Genomic DNA, 20,701 nt, shown 5'->3' on the forward strand with positions numbered 1-20,701 from the left:
AGCATGTTATAGAGCAGGAGGAGCTGAGCAGAATGAACATGCAGAGCTATCGGCATGTATCATGATATAGAGCCAGAGGAGATGAGCAGACTGTATATAGTGTCCTAATTGCAGGCAGCATGTTATAGAGCAGGAGAAGCTGAGCGGATTGTACATACAGGTCTATCTGCATGCATCATGATATAGAGCAGAGGGATCTAATGCAGATTGTACATAGTGTCCCAACTGCAGGCAGCATGTTATAGAGCAGGAGGAGCTGAGCAGAATGTACATGCAGAGCTATCGGCATGTATCATGATATAGAGCCAGAGGAGATGAGCAGACTGTATATAGTGTCCTAATTGCAGGCAGCATGTTATAGAGCAGGAGGAGCTGAGCAGACTGTATATATCTGCATGATATCTAGCAGGAGAAGATGAGTAGACTGTATATAGTGTCCTATCTGCAGACAGCATGTTACAGAGCAGGAGGAGTTGAGCAGATTGAACATAGAGTCCTATCTTCAGGAAGCATGGGAGCCAAGCAAACAAAAGGTTTGGAAACCTACACCATAAGATTGGGATCTTAATGGCACTATCATTGTCAGTGGCACAGCCAGCAAATGAAAACACACCCTAATGCAGGGAGCTCTCGTCAAGCTTTGTTTCCTAACACTTAGCAGGCCTTACATCTAAATCTACTAACACATGAATCAACAGAGGAAGTGGCCACATCCTATCCCAACACTCCAGCACCTGAACACCTCACTCATCTCTTGTGTCTACAAGCCGCCCAGTACCGGAGCGACAAGATGTGTCCTTTCATATGTTAGCAAGTTGGAGAAAACAAACAGGGGCTGACACACACCTCCTCAGTTCTCATCCTCTCCCCGGAGAGACACTGAATCCCAGTAATGCCGGCTCACCCTGGAGGAATGCGGGACAATTAGACACAGCGGAAAAAAAAATGCACTTCTAGCAACCGCATAACTGTGTCAAAATTAAAAACTGGGCAATAAGACAAATTCTGCTCCTCCATCACCTCCCTCACCCCCCTCCTGTCATTACATTGCAGAAGGCAGACGGCGTGAAATGCCAAATTTCGGAGAATGCATTATCTCATATCAACCTGAAGAAGCTTCAGCTATTGTTCCGGGAATAGCGGAGATAAAAATCAAGCAGCTTCATGAGTATTCATTCCGGGGAGCATATTAGAAGGCGGATGGAAATGCGGGCTGAGGCTTCATTGTTAAATAAAATAAATAAATGGTAAAATCTGATAAAACTCACAATACAGGACAATTATGGATGTATACATTCTTCTGTGAAGGAGTAGAGTCGCCGTATAGATCCTAAAAGGACATCACTCTTTTTTAAGAGACATGAGATTTCAAACTTAGAGAACTGTGAATCACTAGCTAATATTTTCTTAGGAAAAGTTTCCCCCTTTTCAGGTGTCAAGATGTTTTGGGACAATACACCTTCTCAACCTTAAAGGTGCTTAATAATGAGCAGGTGCTCCAACAATAACTCGCCAAGGCCTTCAGGATGTATTACAAGAAACACATTTGGAGGAATATCCTTATATCAGGAGGTTATTATAATCAATGTATAAGTATAAATCACAATAAAAGGATTGTATCAATTAAGGAAGGATCCTAAAGGATTCTTTACTGTAAGAGTAGGGAGACTATGGAGACACCTGCCACAAGATGTCCAAATAGTTGATACTTTGTATATGTTCAAGAGGGGCCTGGGTGCCTTCATCAGAGCAACAATATTATGTTATGGAAACTAAATTCTTAAAACTTTGTATCCCGGGATTTGTTTTGGCCTCCACATTTTAAGGAATTTAAAATATTTTCGCCACTAGTTTCAGCTGGGCATTTGCCTTTTTCCAAATCAACACTGTGCGGTTATAGGTTTTTATTTTAGGTCTTTATTAAACCCAATCTACTATGACAGTGATGGTCAATATTTCAGAGACCGAGTGCCCAAACTACAACCAATACCCACTTATATATTACAAAGTCCCAACACAGCAGTAACTTATTGCTAACTGCTCGGCCACATCTCCAGCTCATCTGCATAATTTATAAAGCCTTTTGTAAAAACAAGGGCATACGAAACTAAAAGAAAAGTAGATCCTGCCGGGGGGGTGGGGGACGGGGGGCACACCAGTATGCAAGTGTGCTTAGTTTACAATCCTTCATCCTGGTGGTAGATTTCCTTCAGAAAAGAAAATAATTTCTGTTTCGCTCAACACCACACAATTTATCCAAAAGCTAATTCTATGGATTTAACAAAAAAAAAGAAAAAAAAGAAAACAGGGAATACACATGAATCCAACATAATGGCAAGTACAAGGACGTCTTTGCACATGTGAAGATATAAAGAACCTGATGGAATACAATGTAATTACATAAATCATGAAGGCCTGAAGACCCAAATACAAGATAGGACCAACCTACCATGACCCATAGATAAAGATGTTTTGTCTTTACCTGCCACAGAGTTTGGTCGTTGCATTACTAAAGAGCTGGAGTTCTGCATGTAGGACACTGGGCCTTCCCCGGTAGACGGGTCTGTCTTTGGAAGACTTTCTCCTGCAGCACAAGTTTCCTCCTCCACCACTGGTGAGCAGTTGTCTATTCTCCGCTCATGAATAATTCCTGGGTGACCTCCCGTCCTCAGGCTGCCATCTTTGCTCCATTCCAGACTGGAACCACTGCGGTCGTCGTTCTCCGATGAACTTGTGATTGTTGCTAAAATAGAGTAAGTGGAAAACTTAATCAATGGAGAATCTTAGTTCTATTCCAGCAAATTATCAAGACAATATCCAGTCCTCCGCAACTGATAAGTTGGCGGCAAGACGCGGTGGTGCTGGATGCCAAAGTGTTTTGCTTAGGGTTGCAGCGCCTGTAATACCTGCAATCCAGGGCTGATGTAATCATTCTAGAGATAGAAGGACTAGTATTCAGAAACTCTCTCCAGAAACTCATTCACATCCGACTCCTCCACAGCGATACGACCGGCCTCACATCACAGGAATGTAAATAAATAAAATAAAGGCTGTGGCTGCTACACGCTCACTCATCATACGAGTCGGACTGTCAGGGAAGGCTGAAGGCTAATGCAATAAGTACACAATATGTAGGGCTGTTTACACCCAGGTGACTCGCCCCGGCTTTAAACTTCTCTCAGATCTTCACGGTGCACATCTAGCACAAGTTGTATGGCCACTGAGGTCATGACAAATGTAGTATACACAATGCAGAATTCCTATATGTATTCTGAGGGGCCAATTCCGAAGGCCATAATGAATGGACAGTATGAAAAGATTCCTTCCCCAGATGCAAACACAAAATGAAAAATCCATCCACATTATGGTTGTCTGAAATGGACATTAAATAGCAGAGACAGAAACACTTGCACTGTGAAGATTAGTGTAAATTCCATATGATGCAGTCAATGGTGGCAACCAAGGACAATGCTATATAGGTTTATATACAATTCAGAAAGGAAGGTTAATTTCTTGCTGGACTACTAGCTGAGATATTGGGAGTAGCCAATTGCCCCACCAATTGTCACACAGTGATTGACAGCGAGGTTCCTGATTAACCCACCTACACACAGTGATTGACAGTGAGTCCTGATTACTCCACCCACATAGTGATTGACACTAAGAGTCCTGATTACCCTTCCTACACACAGTGATTGACAGCGAGAGTCCTGATCACCCCACTCACTTAGGGATTGACAATGAGAGTCCAGATTACTCCATCTACATAATGATTGACAGTGAGAGACCCGATCACCCTGTCCACATGCATTGATTGACAGGGAGAGTGCTGATAACCCCGCCCACATGCAGAGATTGACACAGAGAGTCCCGATTACCCCACCCACACCGTTATCGACAACGAAAGCCATTATGAACTCTTCCCCACACAGTGATTGACAGCTCCCCCTGTATTATCGGGTGTACAGATAAAGGTGTCAAACACTACATATGAAAGGGACAATCAGGACCAAGGAATTTATCCTTATTTGCTGAGACAAAAACTTGTCTAAGCAAAAAGTGTACTGTTTCTATGCGACATCTCTCATTAAACCTATTGTATAAAACTATGACTAGGAATAAAGCACTGGCACAGCATGAATTCATAGAAAGGACTAGGGTTAAAGCTATTTGGACTACAGACAACAAACTTCGGGCAAGGAGACTGAACAGCAGTCTTGTCTCTTAAACAAGGCCGCCCTTGTCTGCCTGACACACTGGCCGAAATAGTTGTACTTTTATATCTCTTAGTAAGTGCATGTAAAGGAGTCTGTATTTTAGGCACTTGTTGGAAAGACACAGGCTGAATTTAAGGCATATAAAAACCTAATAATTGCCAAATATATAAATCATTGACTTTCCCGATCCCCTGCTACTCCAAGTCAACCAATCACTGATTCCTGTTGACATACAGTAAATACTGCTCAGCCAATCAGTGGCAGAAGCATGTTATCTCTGGAGTGAGGGATTTGTAGTGATGTAGTGATGTGTCTATATTTTAACTGTAATGAAGCTGTAATTAACAGGGGGGTATTACTGTACCACATTATCCCTCCAAAAGTTCAACCAGGTGATATGCGATGCCAATGGGTATATGGAAGTCGCTTGTACCATTCTCTATATGTCATCAACTGGATTTGGGCCTCATAATAAATCATATACATATTATATACATATTATAAATTATGACTTGGAACGAGGAGAGAACTGGATAGTGAGGACCCTATGAACTGTTGATTTTCCAATGATCCAGTCCAGAACTTTGCCCTGATTTACATGAATAGTTCATACAGAAGTGTGAACACCGCCTAGGGAAAATATTTCTAAGGTGATTGAGCTTGGCAGGATGGAGGATATGGGGAATTCCAGAGATATTGCAAAACTTTATGGCTTCTAACATCATTTTTTTAATGGTTATGTTTTCTAGATCAATGTCAGCCATTCACAAAAAAAAATTCATCATTGCACAATAAACCTGTGCTTAAAAATGATACCTCTACACGTCTACACTGTATGCGCCCCCCTTCCTGTTACGTGCACAGAATGGCTTTCATTCCTCAAGTTTTTATACATTTTTTTACGCTCCTAATATATGGCTTACATGTGCCAAATCCCCAAACATAATCTTCAATTTAGGCAGTCTGGCCAGATAATCCCCTGTGCTCTATATCCTCGCTTTGTCAAAACCGGCAGAGAGATTTTATGTGCAAATGCTCTGCCTCTTTCCATGCACTTTAGAGGGGGGGGGGGGGGGGTGCTATAATATCACAAAGGGGAAGGGAGCCCGCATTTATGAAGGGTCAGACATATACTGGTGACCTGTTCAACCAGAACTGCCTGGAAGAAGAGAGGGGTCTTGTTCCAGAAGCCATAAATTTAGCTGTAGGAATGTTTCACAGCGAGGCTCTTGGGGGTCTACAGAGAAGTTATTTGCTCTTGCAAAATGTAATATGTTCCTTGCCAGCAATAATTACAGATAAGGTAAAAGAACATAGAGGTGATAATTGGCTTTTTTTAAAAATATCTAATGAAAACTTGCTCATCTCAGTTTTAGTTATCGCTTATGAACTAGACGGCTAGCACTGAGACTCCCAGTCCAATTTACATAAGAGCCGTAATGTATTTCTAATGAGAAAGAAGGCACGAAAACATGGCAGGAGCTAAAAGGACTAAAAGGATAACACTGTATTTGTATTGAGGGTATCAGTCTGTATTCATCAAGAACCATCAACCAACTGGAGACAAATAAGCTACTGGCAATAACGTAGGATAGCAGAAGAACACAAGTACTGGAAGACTTCTGCTGAGGAACCAGATCATAATTTGGGACTCTGGAAAATATCAGACACACTCCACAGAATCAAATAAAATCCAGATTAAAAGAGAGAATCCAGGCAGGAACTAGATCAGAAACAATGAGGTTGGAAGATAGAAGGCCACAGGTTAAATAAGACTTCAGCTGAGGGACCTGGCTGATGTGGGTTTCCAACCAATAGTTACAAACCAGACCAGGGGTGAGAACCTCTCAAGAATCAGATTGTAACCAGGGCCCCGCAGTTATCAGAGCAACTCCAAAGAACCTGGTAAAAACTAGATTAAAAGCAAGAATACGTGCAGGCACTAGACCAGGGTTAGGAAGGTAGCAGACCACTAGTAACAAGACCACCTCTGCTTAGGAACCTGGCTGATGTGGGCACCCAGCACCAACAGTGGCAAACCAGACCAAGGGTGAGGAACCCCATAGGAATCAGATATAAAGCCAGGATCCTGCAAGTATTAGACCACCTCCACAGAACCTGGTACAAACCAGAATAAAAGCATTCAGAATCCAGGCAGGATATAGACCAATAGCCGTGAAGTTGTAAGGCAACAGACCACAAGTAACATCAAGACCAATGTTGAGGAACTTGAATGATGTGGACTTCTAGCAAGTCCAACAACTAGTGAACAACTGGTGCCAGATCAGAAGCCAGGGCCCTGCAGATATCAGAGCATTTCCTAAAAACTAAATTAAAATTCATAATCTGTGCAGGAACTAGACCAGTGTTTATGAGGTTGGATTGCAGCAGACCATAAGTAACAAGAAGACCTCTGCTTAGGAACCTAGCTGATGTGGGCCAGTACCAACCAATGGTAACAAACCAGACCAAGGGTGAGGAACCCTAGCTGGGGCTTCTAGCAAATACAACCCAAAAGTAAAAAACTGGTGTGAAACCCCTTAAGAATTAGATTTAAAGACACACTATGGAACCTGCCATAAACCAGATTAATAGGGAGAATCCCTGCAGGAACTAGACCACTAGCAAGAACCTCAACATAAGGAAACTCAAGCATCATACCAAATGCATGTCCCTGGCAGAAACCAAACTGATTGGAAGAAGCAACAGGAATCCAACCAATAGTGAGGACCAAGCACAAACCAGAACATTTTCATGCACCCTTGGTTGAACTTGATGGACATGTGCTTTTTTTCAATCGTATAAACTACGATACTAGTACCCACCAAAAAAACATAAAACCTTGATAACACATCACTTAAAAGATCACAATCCGGACTATAGTTGGGATATTGTACACATTTTAAAGGGACAATCTTTGATGCAAAGTGCAAATAGGCAAAAATCTGCTTTATGAACACGATAATAAAGCACCAAATGTCTAGAGGACTCTCTATAAGAGATCCCCGTGCCCTAAAACTGCAGAATGAATTCGCTTTTTTTCGAGACGACTCACTGCAGAGACCATGAATATAACGAACAAAGGGAGAGTCTATATTTCTAGGATCTACAGTCTAAGGAGATAAACCGTATAAAATGCAACATAGAAGACTTGTTTCATAAGTGCAAGATATTTAAGGCCTTGGATTGAATGCAATCGATGTGTACATTTCACTGGTGGCCCTGGGACATTATGCATGACTATACTGTGTGGTTACTGAAGCGCTTCCGTTCTCAATAATACATGAATAAGCATAGACTTAAAGGGCTTGTACAAAACAAAAAATTAACATGGACGGAATCCTTCAGAAACAGTGACACCCCTCTGTGCAGGTTGTGACAGGTATTACAGCTCGGTTATATCAAAAGGCATAGCATTGAGCTATAATACCACACTCGATCTGTAGTTCGGTGTAGCGCTGTTTTGGGAAGATATCTAATCCTGTACATCCTATTCTCTTCTTTAACTCAGATAGGTCTGAATATACAGATGTAGAATATTTGCCAGAAGTGAAACATATAAAGTCATTCTACGAGTCTGTCTTCGTACACAGGGGTAAAGAACGTACTTGAAGGTAAGTTACTATGGTAAAGATGACCTGCATCCCTGTGGAGTGTGCACTATCCAACCCAATGCAAGATATTCACCACCTCCTGTACAAAACTATCACAATTTCTTCAATTTTCAATGCTCTGGTCCATTTACCCAAAAAAATGGAACTTTTGTGCTATGTGATGAAACTATAAAAACACACGGAAATCAATCATATCCCAGTAAATGGCAGGATAGCAGTGCCGGCTTCTCTTACCTATGATGCCGCTGTCCTTGCTCTCCAGGGTGGAGCTGGGGCTGCTGATGGTCCCGCTGGGACTGGTTCTGTTCGGGGCACTTTTACTGATGCAGCTGTTGAGTGTGGAGCAGGGACTGGCAGTGCTCGGGGAGGCCGTGCTGTTTGTCAGCGTTGAGCAGGGACTTATCCCGTGACTTGTCACTGTACACTGCAGGAAATCAACAACTCATTACCATGGTATATACACAAGCTAGTAACAAAGATCCAATTCTCCACTCGTGTCATCGTGTAATTAGCACCGACATATCACCTAGGTTATTTTTGAGTCGTAATTTCTTATTTCATATACAACACCGCACGTCTGTTCCTAGTCCCTGCAGGCAACTGCAGAAGATTGCGCTTTCATTTATATTAATTGTTTGGGTTTTTTTATCTTATATCTGTTCTTTGGAAAGCTGGGTGGAAATATCTGTCAGTTGGGTTCACCATGAAGAATCCACATAATTTTCCAGCCTCTTGATAAATTAGCCTAGTTGTGTAGGGATAAAGTCGTGGGGTAGCACAGAGTTGACATTCAGGAATCTAGAAAAGTTTCTATATGTATGATATATGATAAAATCTAATCCACTTTGAGGCGAAGGATATCCCCTAAAGTGGTTTCCAATTCGGCAATTTAAAGTTGTCCCAGTAATCACGTCAATCAGCTGCAATCTGCAGGGGGAAACTGGCAGGAAATGTTCAAACTATAGTGCCACCACAGGGGAATAGAGGTATTACACAGTACCCCCTTATATCAATGGTTATCTTGGGTCCTCCAGGACGAGATAGTCCCGGTTGAGGCTGATAGTTTAGAGGTACACAATAGGGTTTTTATCCAAGGGGCCATTTTTGATACCAATTACCAAATATGGGGATAGATTATCAGCATTAAGTCCATGAGGATCACACACCTGACTGGAGATCGACTATTCCAGGCAGTCTCCATTGCTGAAACCTACAGAGGGGAGAGAGCTGGATGATAAATCTCCCTCCATGTTCTTCCAGCCTCTTCCCCTCTATAGCTTTTCGTGCCAAAAGCTGAACAGCTGATTGGTGCAGACTCCTGGTTACCGAACCCTGACAATCTCACATTAATGACCTCTCCTGAGATCAGGTCATCAGCATCATTGTTGGTCCCCAGTCCTTTAAACAACATTATAAATGAAAGGGGTCTTTTCATTAATAAAAACTTTAGATAAGTTGATGTTAACTACATAAAAATTAAAACGTCAAACAAAACAAGCCGATAGAAGCGTCTAAAATAAAGATAAAAAAAAGTTACATAATAATAAAATGAAATGATGTAAAAATTGTGATATCACTGGAAACTCTGTCCAAATATACAAAGTAACTTGAAGGTCAAATTCTTAGTCCTCCTAACAAATGAGACTTGATCCGATAAGTCCTATTATCTATAGCCAGGCATCGCATGATATATCCCCCGCTGGACATTAGCGTGCAAATTCTGGTTTAATTTTTCCAAATCCTCCTATTGGATTAAATAAATCTAAAGACTCACTGGACTGATTAGTCGTGATAAATGATCACGGTCACTAGTGCAATGCAGATTCATCTCCATCCCTGTAATTGTATTACACCCAAGTTGTGTTATGTAGATGGGTTCTATGTGTAGACAGAGGATTTTTATAGACATCCTTAGAATAAGCTATCAAAATCAGATTGCTACAGGTCTCAGACCCCAACCAATCAACATAGACCTAACAGCACCAACACTGTGTAGTGGCTGTTATCGGTTACTGCAGCTTGCATCCCACAATCTGTTGTGGTATCAAGCCAGTAAACAGTTCCAAGATTTCATGGATCTTCACACGTCATGAAGCTAAGATAAGACAGAATCTGTTAAGAGACAGTTACTAATTTATTTATATGTTTCCAGGTGGAATAACAGAGGGATGGTGCGCCATACGTTATTCTGATGTGGAGGCAGTAACTCACTAAAACAGATCGGCAGAAGAGGTCACTTTTAAAGGAAATGATCCATCACGATAAACCAGGGACACTTATTCACAGATCCAGGCACCATGACTGTCGAAATCTTCTTATATTTCTTATCCATGGTCTTCTCCCTTCTAAAATCCACTTTTTAAATTATATTAATGGCAAAGAAGGGTTCAGGAGGTGTTACCAGAGCCCCTGTTTGCTGCAGATTCACAAGTTGTTACACTGTACTAAAATTTCCTATGCATTAGGTATAGGGAGGAAAAGAAGTTCTGAGGGAGCAGAAGGGGTGGCGAGACAGTGTAACAGTCTGTGAAGCTGCAGCACAAAGAGGCACTGGTAATGCCACCCACAGCCATTCTGACTCAATAGCATAATTATAAAAGCTGGTTTTGGAAGGAAGGAGGTCATGGATAACCAATATAAGATGATTTCCACAGTCACTGTACTTGGATCTACGAGTAAGTGTCTCTGGTTTATCATGATGGATTTTGTTGGTAGATTTCCTTTAAAGAGTTTATATAGAATTAGAACTAAAGTTCCTGCCTTTCCACCCCCTGCGAACAGAGCCACTCATGTATGTGGCAGTGCCTGGTACTGCAGCTGGCTTCCAGTTACATCCACATCTCCTTGTTGCACGTTTATGTTTTTATGTGCATCTTTGGTAATGGTTTTTTTTTTAACCTGGATTTTTGTGATGGATTTCATGTGATATTTTTTTCAATAAATTGTTGGATATATAACGTTACTTTTTTGCTATGATGGAGGTTCGATAGATATAAGTTGTGGCTTTCAGACACAGCCCATGTACAAGTGTGGCACTGCTTCTGGGATTAATAATTCACTTATCACTGACAGATGTAATTCCCATTTTACAGATGAATCAATCAATGTTTTTTTTTTTTGGGGGGGGGGGGGGATCTTGCTTGTGGAACTCCTTTGAATTGGATTGTAGAGTATAAGCCATGAGAAGAAATCTGACAACCAATCTACAACTTTGCTTCCAGAAAACAGGGGTAGAGCAAGATGGGTAAAAGGGCAAGTCATTACCAATGGGTCACTTGGTCTTAAGAAGGCAGAGTATCCGTCTTACCATAGCGTCATTCTTCTCGTCCATGGATACTCGGGCAGAGCTTGGAATTCCTTCACCCAACAAGAATCCCAGCCTGGTCATGAGCTCCTGAGCCGCAGGGGAACAGCCAGAGCTTTTATCCAGAGCCGCTTCTAGATGGAGACAGAAACACAAGGTAAATCTGAGATCTTCTCTAGCAGATGACAATCATGGAATTTAAAAGGAATTTCTGAGTGGACAATATTCCATAATTCACATAACCCCCCCCCCCCCCATCAAGACCTAAGGAGAGTTTGATCTCCATGTTAATGTCTAAACTTCTGAGTAAGTAGAAGTCCTTCTTTTGATGGTAAGATTATAGGAGACCTATTTCCGGATAGTATGGGGTCCGCGGCTCCTTCAAGAACTGGGGCAGCCTCATTGTCAACCCCGTCCCGGCCTGCTCCCCACTTATCCATTCAATAGCTGTAGTCCAATTACGTCCGCCCTCCTGTCAGATCTGGGGATGCTGGCGTGGACCAGTGTGCACAAAGGCAAATTAATTAACCCTCGAAAACCAGGACTTCAAAGCGGCCGCAGAGAAGACGAGACATCCCGGGCTTGTCACCAGCCGTCATTTCATATTCACTGGGCACAGATTAAGGCGTACTGACAAATTGGTCAGAGTTTCCACTAAATATGAGTCCACAGGGAAAGGAGAGGATATAAAAATAGCCACCATAGGTGCGCAGGAATCAGGGGGTATCATTTTATAAAAACAATAAATATGAAAAGTTACTTCTAATATTTACATGAAATTCTGAAAGATGTGTGCGATCTCTCATTGCAGTTGATTGTAGTCAAGATGAAATGGCTGATAACAGGGAACAATAAACAGCGCACCAAGACACAGCAAGTGTCCCCTTTAAGAGCAGATTCCAGACACAAGTAGCTGTTTAGATGGGAAACAGCCAAAGATAAAAGAAGGGAGGATGTATACAACATAATTCATGTTCCGTTTGAAGGGTAACAAGTAGCAATATACAAAAATAGAGACTGTATACACAGGGACTGTCAGCAAGTCATGTTTCCCACACAAGGACTTGCGGTACTGAAGTGCTCTGAATCGAGATGTGCTTGTGGGATATGAAGCTATAGATAGCCTCTTATGTAGACACGTCTCTCCAGCTGCTGCGGAACACACAAAATTCCAAACCTCTCTGGTGGTCCTGTTATCTTCTGGCCACCGATATACAGATGCCCCCTGTTCTCCAGTGTGCCAGGGGGTTGTTATATCATTGGGACTCCCACTTCTGTAACCCCTCACTTCATAGGAGGCTTCCCCGGTTCCAGCACCAGTGCTCTGGTCCTGTAAATGGTGATGTCACATTCATCGTACATGTGGATAAACAAGCACAATGATCAGGATGTCAGCACATTCAGTTCCGTTCTGAAGCCTTGATGGGAGAAGCACTGACAGAGGAACCTGGGGGCTCAAAACAAGTTAAGAAAAGCACCCTACCCCCCTTTTATTAGGGTACCACTGTAACCAAAGTGACTGTGAATAAGCTGCAATACCTCATACGTCCTGCAGGCAGGTGTGGCACTGTTTTAGCACTTATGCAGAGAACAGCATGTCAGAATCAGCCCAAGGGTAACATGGTTTACATTTCTGCAGATAAGCATTACATTTCTATGCATATTAACCCTTACACTATAATTTAGCCCCCCTCTTTTCTGTCATATTTGCTGACCTTACCTGAAAAATAATCCAAAAATTGCTATATTATTTGCTGCTTTACCATCCCCTTTCATGATCCCAACCCCGAAGGCTCATATTAACCTCTGCAGCCCCAGAGACTGTGCTTTCCCATGGGAGTAAAGATGATAGCAGACGCCTCCTTTGGAGGAGAGGAAGCCGGGTTAACCCCCTCACTGCTCCAATGCCAACCACTTAGAGGAACCCAAGAATCTCCCTATTACTTCTGTTGCCAAGGTTAAGTTGTTAGGTAGTTCCCGGGCAATACCCTAGAGCTGTGCCAAATTCTGCTCAGAGTCTGATCCATATTAGCTTAACCCTTCCCTGAGAACGCTTCTCCATGCCAGTCAGCAGTGTGATGGTTAACCCACCGAATTAACCCCTTCTAGAACGTTTGCAGCAACAGCTGGTCGCGACATTAACATAAGTGCGGAGTTAAAGCGGCCAAATTGGTTAATGCGACCGTGGCAGTGAGAGGGTAACCTAATCCCTTCGCGGCATCCCTGAACTGACAGGAAAAGCAAGTTTTTCTCACAGTTTACAATACATGGGGTGTCGCAGGTTGAGGTGCTGACGGAGCCAAATAAAACACTGGATAATGTGTATTGAATAAAACAAAGAGCCATGTCTATCCTTTGCCAACCTCCCCGCACACCCTTTCACTGCCGCACTGCCTACAAAACACAAGAGAAGGATAGAAGGCGGCTGTCAACTTTTACAAAGTCGCCTGCAGAACTTTCTACTGTACATGTAACGAGACAGAGGTAGGACACTCACCATTCTGGTTGGAGTCGGGTAACTCGGAGACTTTTCTCAATGGCATCACAGCTGCATCTCCTGGCACTCGCGGACTCTCCACATACTTGGGCTTCCTCATTGGCCCTGCAATGAATAAGGTTTGGGCATGTCTTATTCTTCCCAGATGGGATGTGTGAGAGCTCCGTGACGCGTCGCCTCAGTTCTCACAGTCAGATTAAAACTCAGTAAGGGGAAAAAAAAAAAAAAAGCAGAGGAGGAAGCTCCTCACCATCCACTGACAGCTCAACGCCGGCCACAGGTTGAGTCCATAGTCATCCCTGGTATGTCCCCGGCACAATGACAAGCCCTTACATTGCCTTCCCCTAGATGGAGAGCCCGGACACATTCCACAAAAGGGCAAATGTCCAAGCTCAACGCTTCAAGGAATTGGACATCCCTGAAGCTGCAGGTCCTTGTACAACAACTATGATAGGAGTTGTAGTGTAACCAGTCGCTACATGGTATTTAAAAGTCCTACTGAGGTAACAAACACAGAGGCTCATTCACCGGCCGCACACAATGGAATAAGCGTATCCAGTAACCCAGCAACCGATTATTATCCATAAAGAGTAGTCATGGATGGCTCGTTAGGGATTTACAATAGTTAATAGCCCTACTGGTAATAATTCAGCAGTAGTAGTATATACACGCAACATAAAAGACAACTACCGTACTATGTAAGACACTGCAGTTCAAAGCAAACCTGTCAGCATTACAATGCAGTCTAAACCGTGAACAGCAAGTTATAGAGCAGAATGGGATGATTGGATATAAAGTTTTATGGGAAACAATTTAGTATTGTCATTTATTAGGACCCCTAAGCATTGATATTAATCTACTCAGCTCCTCTTGCTCTATAACATGCTGCCTACAGATAGGACACTATGTACAACATACACACCTCCTCCTGCTCTATAACATGCAGCCTGCAGAGCGGATACTATGCACGATCTGCTTAGTGCATCCTGCTCTATAAGATTCTGCCTATAGATAGAACACTATGAACAATCTGCTCAGCTCCTTCTGCTCTATAACATGCTGCCTGCAGAGAGCACCCTATGTACACCCTGCTCCACTACCCCTGCTCTATAACCAGCTGTCCTCGGATCAAAGTGCACTTTTCCCAGGACAGGTTCTCTACCAGCAATCTCTATATCTGTACACCTCATGTAAATATAATCATTGCAGTTAATGAGTTACAATTTATGCAATCCTGAAGTCTCACATGTGGTGGAAAAAAAGAAGTTTACTATATTTAAAAGTATGGTGCTCTAGATAATGAGTATATTTACAAAGCACCATATCATATTTCTACCTACACAGACCCCATCTCCTGTACGGAATCAGGTAAGGCTCAGGTCACACTTGCGTCAGGGGTTTCCTTTATACTCTCCTAAAAATGTGAGTGTACCAGAAATTAAGAACATTGGGTGAAGGGGAAGTCTCCATTCACCTTCTCTATTGACTTTAGTGTATGGAAGGTTGCTTTCCATATTCCGTTAAAATACTGGGGGTTCGGTGCTGACTGCTGAGCTATTTAACAAAAGGGGGTAACAGAAGCTGCCAAACGCAGGTGTGAACGGAGCCCAAGATGTGACAATTTATCGAAATCTATCACAACTAGCACTGCAGTGCAATTAACTTACAGCAATTCAGAATGGGCAAAGTTTTTAAACTTATGCATTTAAAAAAATTATATATAGACACTATATAATAAACTTTACATATAAAACATCTCTTCATGAATAGCTAAAGGGAAACAAGAGAAAGACATTTCTTACTGCAATACAGCTGCACCGGCCACAGAAATGGTTAAAAGTTTACTATTCTTTGCTTTATGTGACTGTGTCGGAAGGACAGGAATGTGAAACAATCGCTGGAAGCAATTAAATGCAGCACAAAAGAAGTCTTCCTGCATGTGCTGCACAGTCCAGTGAGTAGCACTGCCCCCTACTGGTCATGGACAGAACTTTAATAACTAAATGAAGTGTGTGTGTGTGTGTGTATATCATTATATTATATCCCATTATAGTCTACTCCAAATGGAAAACTGCCACACTGTGACCCAAGATGCGGCATAATATAATACAGTGCCACACCAGGACATGTCATTTCTATATTCCCGAGGCACCCTTGCAATTGTAAGTCTGAAAAAATGTCACCCCAAAAAATGTATTTTACAAAATGGATCCAGGTCAGTTTGTGCAGTTCCGTTTAGAATAGCATTAGATATAACAATTTTTTATTGTTTTTTTTTTTATCATGACAAAAAGTAAATTTGAATCAGTCTTTAGAAAAATATGTTAAAAAGTTATACAGTGTCAATCTGTCCCCCTTTCTCCTGGTTCAGCTAGAGGTGCAGAGAGTGCACGTACATAATTTCTGAGGGCGATGGACCTGTTTTTGGCCCGTTTTTAAGCAGTCTGTTAAAAAACGCATCCGTTTTTGACAGGTTTGACTAATTATCTTAATTAAAACTGGTCAAAAACGCATGCGGTTTAACAGACTGCTTAAAAACGGGCCAAAACGGGTTCAAAACGCCACGTGTGCCATCACCCTAACACCTATATATACACTAAACTGTGGTATCTAGAAACCAGCTCTAATGTCATATCAAAGAGGAGAATCTCCCCATCAGGATTGTGTTTCATGTTGCCAAATAAGCGAAAATATCTTCGGCACCTAGAAACACTACCCTAATGGGGAGATTCTCCTCTTTAAAACCACATCAGAACTGTATTTCTTGGTGTCTTCATTCAAATGTTATTGGTGTTTTTATGTGTGCCTCTGTCATGACATCTACACACATGGGGTATGCCGTTAGAATGTGTATATATCGCGGTATGGCAGTCATGAAGGGGTTAAGAAAACTTGACACATTCCAAGTTCCTCTTTCCCTGCACTCCGCTTAGATCCATCATGTCTGCCATGAAGACTGGTTGCTAAGGACTCACTGCCTAGCAACCTACAATAGAGGCCTAATAGTTTTTGTCACTTTTGAAGTGTTTTTTTTCTCCTTAAATGCTCAATGGCCATTTGACTAGCAAACAATATTTGGTTTCCGAAAACCTCAACAATTTAAATGTGAGATTTTTTTTATAAAGATCTGTTCTGGGGATGATTTTTCATCCTCCCATTCAGATGACTGAAAGGCAGATTTTGAAGCAGATTTTGCTCAGAAATCACCTCAAATTCTTCTCCACAAAACTATGTGAACGTGTGCCAAAATGCAGGCTTGGGAACACAATTGGGGATTGCTTTCATAGCCTCCTTCATATGGTTCTCTTTTCTGAATGTTTATGAGAACAAAGCGGCCATGTAATTGCCCCACTTGTTAATATTTGCAGTTGCTGAAGCTCAAGTAACCCACACCTGGCCCTGCCTGTAAAACACACCACAGACCACAGGAGTGATGGCAGAGGGGCTCTCAAGATGGTGCTTAGTGTAACCTAAATAAATTACCACAGGAATGTCTTCCCCTGTACACACGTTATGGGGGCAGCATTTATCCTTGTAAAATCTAAACAATTTTATTCAGATTTTTTTCATTGACTGAAATAATTTTGAGCGGGGCCCACACTATTCCTATGTCTTATGTTGTTTGTATATGTACCCCATGATTTTGTACAGTGCTGTGGAATATATATATAAAGATATATAAAGTTTATGGATGCACAAACTGCTGCTGTCGTGTCCATTTTGTATGAAATAATTCTGACAATATGTTTCCATATGGTGCGTCGTAAAAACATGGTAGGGGGATATAAATTCCCACACTGTGGATTTGTTCCGGATTTAGAGGGCAAATTCAGCATTGAAAATGGACCACAATTAGTACAATCCCACTCACAGCACCATATGGATGGACAGGGTATCAGGTGGCGGGAAAATATCTGTACAGAATTCAGATCAAACTTCAGATTTATTAATACAAAATGGTTAATACAAAGAAAAATCCTAATATACAGGGGTTGGACAAGGATAGAAAAAGAGGTCTGCTTGCTCCTAGAAACAGCCAAACACTGGTTTATAGGTGCCACACTGTCTAAACCTGCCATTTTTTCCCGTTAATACTAAATTATCACAACACCTACGTTAAACCCTGTGTAGTTTAGATGCAAAATCTGAGGTAAAAATGGAAGAATTATTTAAATTATAAGTTAATACAAGCAGTATGTTTATAAGGAGTTGAGATAGAGGGTCAGAAAACTCAAATTGATAAAACTTCTGCCATATTACTTTTAAATACTATTTAGAACTGCTACCAAGAGGAAATACAGTTAATTTCCTACCAGCAAGCAGAGGTATGTTAGGTGGGTGGGGGTTTATTTGTACACATTTGCCTCAGTGCGGTGCAAGGTTAAAAAAAACATAAAAATGATTCACCCTGTGGAAAACACAAAGGGACTCTGTTACTAGGTTTTACTGCCCCAAAACTACTAGTACCATCAGGTAGTATGAAACATCCATTCCAGAATTCCTTCTTTTATGAGGAATATCACTCATTTACATATAAAACATATCTTCCAAAGTCATATGTAAAGGAGGTGAGAAGAGTCATGTATTGCCCGAGATGAGTCACTTTTAGAGGTGAAAGAGTCGCAACAGATTCCCAATGCTTGGTTATAGGTACTACAAAGCTCAAGATATGGGAATCTGAAATGATTCTCCCTCTGCAGCCTCTGAGGTGAAAAAGTGACACTTCTCAGCTCATTTTAATATGATTTCAGAGGGAATTATTTTATAGGTAAAATTTCACATAAAAATGGGTGATATAGAAAGGACATTTCATACCCTGTCTGAGGAGTCTGGTAGTTTAACTGGTCAACACGGTGGCTTAGTGGTTAGCATTACAGCCTTGGAGCGCTGGTGACCTGGGTTCAAGTCTAAGGCTCAACATCTGCAAAGAGTTTGTATGTTCTCTCCATGTTTGCGTGGGTTTCCTCCAGGTCCTCCGGTTTCCTCCCACACTCCAAAAAATAGTGTGTCCCAACCAAAAAGTGTTTCTCTCTGAATAAAAATATGATCCTGGGCCGTTGCATATGACAAACTGCAGTGGAAACAATACAAAACTGTAGTGCTGGTAAGATACTATTTGTAATAGTCTATTTTAGTAAAAACTTGTATTTTCTATTAAATAATTCTGGAGGGATGTACCATAGGTTCCACCCTATTAAATAATTCTGTTGAATCTTTTCTCATAACTCCACATTGTCCCTTTCCTCTGTTGATCCTCCTAGAAACTTAGAACTGAATTGTCAAGTAGGTGTTACGAATTGGGGGTGTGTGCCGCAATATATACTAAAACTGTCAGCGTTGACTCTGTAGGATCACTTGCTCAGTTGTCAATTTATTCATGGATTTAGATTGGGAATATTTTACAGTATACAGTTATTTAGACAAACAGACAAGCAAGAAAAAAAAGGTGTCAGTTCTTCTTGCACCTCTGTTTTGCAAGATGCTATAATACTACTATAAAAAAAAAATATACACTTTTAAAAAAAATTTAATTTATGTTACATTACTGATAAAATGAAATATAATAAAAAGAAATAATTGAATAAAAATTCATTAAATTATTTTTAAGGGACTTCCTAAATGTATTCATTCATATAAAAGATTTAGATAACATATATTGCCAATTTTTATGCTACATGTAAATTGGGTGTTCATATCAGATATGAGTGGTCCATGTGTTATAATATACCTTGACTAGTAGCATCTTTCCTTTATAAAACATTATTAAAATTCCCAGGGCTCCTCAGGACATACAAGATGGCGGCCACAAGATGGCAGAATTGCTGGCTCTTACGGACCTTACAGTTTATTGCATATATTCAGGAGAAGAATCTATATATATTGTAGAGCAGTGTTTACATAGCAAACTCCGTGTAGTACAATACAAAACACACATAAAAAGTGCAGTCTATAGTAAAAGAAAAAAATACACACTCACCTTTTGAAATGCCACACAAGGTCAAACTTTTTTTTAAATACATCATATCTGTTCACTGTACATAATAACCCGTCCTACACATCATACACTGAACTGAATATAGACTTTTTTATTTAATTCTAATCCCCCTAGTGATAGATGGAGCCATTGGTGTAACACTAAATACAGGGGCTGTCAGCAGCTGAGCCCCTACAGAAATCAGCCGTCAAATACTGACCACTTAGAGGGAAAACTTGATATGACCTTTAATTAGATGGCCGCCCACTTCAAAGAACTAAGTGTGAGTAATCTTACCTGGGGTCAGCCCCTGTACAGGACAGGACATCTATAGGACACTAGTATAGGACGCTCTACCACTGATGGTGACGGGGCTGCTGCCTGTTTGTGGCTGACACAGCAGGACGAGTTATTCTCCAAGCCAGCTGACCAAACACATAGATGTCAGGGGCGAGCGGGGTAAACAATGCTGACCCGCAGCTCTCCCCGTACACACATACAGCAAACACACACCATCAAAGGGACACGCTATGTCAGCGCTGACCATGGAGGTGATTGCCCTTAAAAAAAATGAAAAAAATCTGGAAGCAAATGAAAAAAAAAATATGCACAAAATCTGGAATCAAATTCTAAAAATATTCAAGAATATAAAAACAACAACATTGTTTATATAAGGAGAGATAACGTGCTGAATGCAATAGTATTGTGGGAGACTGTTTTGGGGGGGCATGGATGTCATCTGGTACTTGAGTTTCAGAAAGCCAATGAATTATAATAATTATTAATATAGCGCACACAGATTACACAGTGCTGCACAAAGCATGTCAAATTGGTCCCTGTCCCATGGGACTCACAATCTACACAACCTAACAGTATGTTTTGGAGTGTGGGAGAAAATCGGAGGACCCGGAGGAAACCCACGCAAACAAGGAGAGAACATACAAACTCTTTGCAGATGTCGACCTGGGTGAGATTGGAACCAAGGACCCCAGCGCTGCAAGGCAGAAGTGCTACTCACTCAGCCATTGTGCCCCCCTAATTATGGGTCAAACCTAGAACAATTATTAGGCCAGGTTAGGGTTAGGTTTACCTAAA

General features: G+C 41.4%; 1 protein-coding gene across 6 annotated transcripts in view; it reads right to left on the bottom strand.

Annotated features, from left to right (window-relative positions):
* The window catches only part of TANC1 (tetratricopeptide repeat, ankyrin repeat and coiled-coil containing 1), a 138,879-nt gene that overhangs the window by 48,131 nt on the left and 70,047 nt on the right, over window positions 1-20,701 (bottom strand). For 3 of the 6 annotated variants that reach the window (XM_072121948.1, XM_072121949.1, XM_072121947.1), the window contains exons 4-7: window positions 13,633-13,737; window positions 11,139-11,269; window positions 8,066-8,255; window positions 2,483-2,743 (exon numbers count right to left, since the gene is read on the bottom strand). In XM_072121948.1, coding sequence (XP_071978049.1) covers window positions 2,483-2,743; window positions 8,066-8,255; window positions 11,139-11,269; window positions 13,633-13,737 — 687 coding nt within the window. Of the gene's footprint in view, window positions 1-2,482; window positions 2,744-8,065; window positions 8,256-11,138; window positions 11,270-11,908; window positions 12,199-13,632; window positions 13,738-13,882; window positions 14,053-19,903; window positions 19,950-20,701 lie in introns of those variants that run through there. The other 3 variants (XM_072121950.1, XM_072121951.1, XM_072121953.1) reach the window with 3 other exon arrangements.

The sequence above is a fragment of the Engystomops pustulosus genome, chromosome 8, assembly GCF_040894005.1.
Source record: "Engystomops pustulosus chromosome 8, aEngPut4.maternal, whole genome shotgun sequence".
NCBI lineage: Eukaryota > Metazoa > Chordata > Amphibia > Anura > Leptodactylidae > Engystomops > Engystomops pustulosus.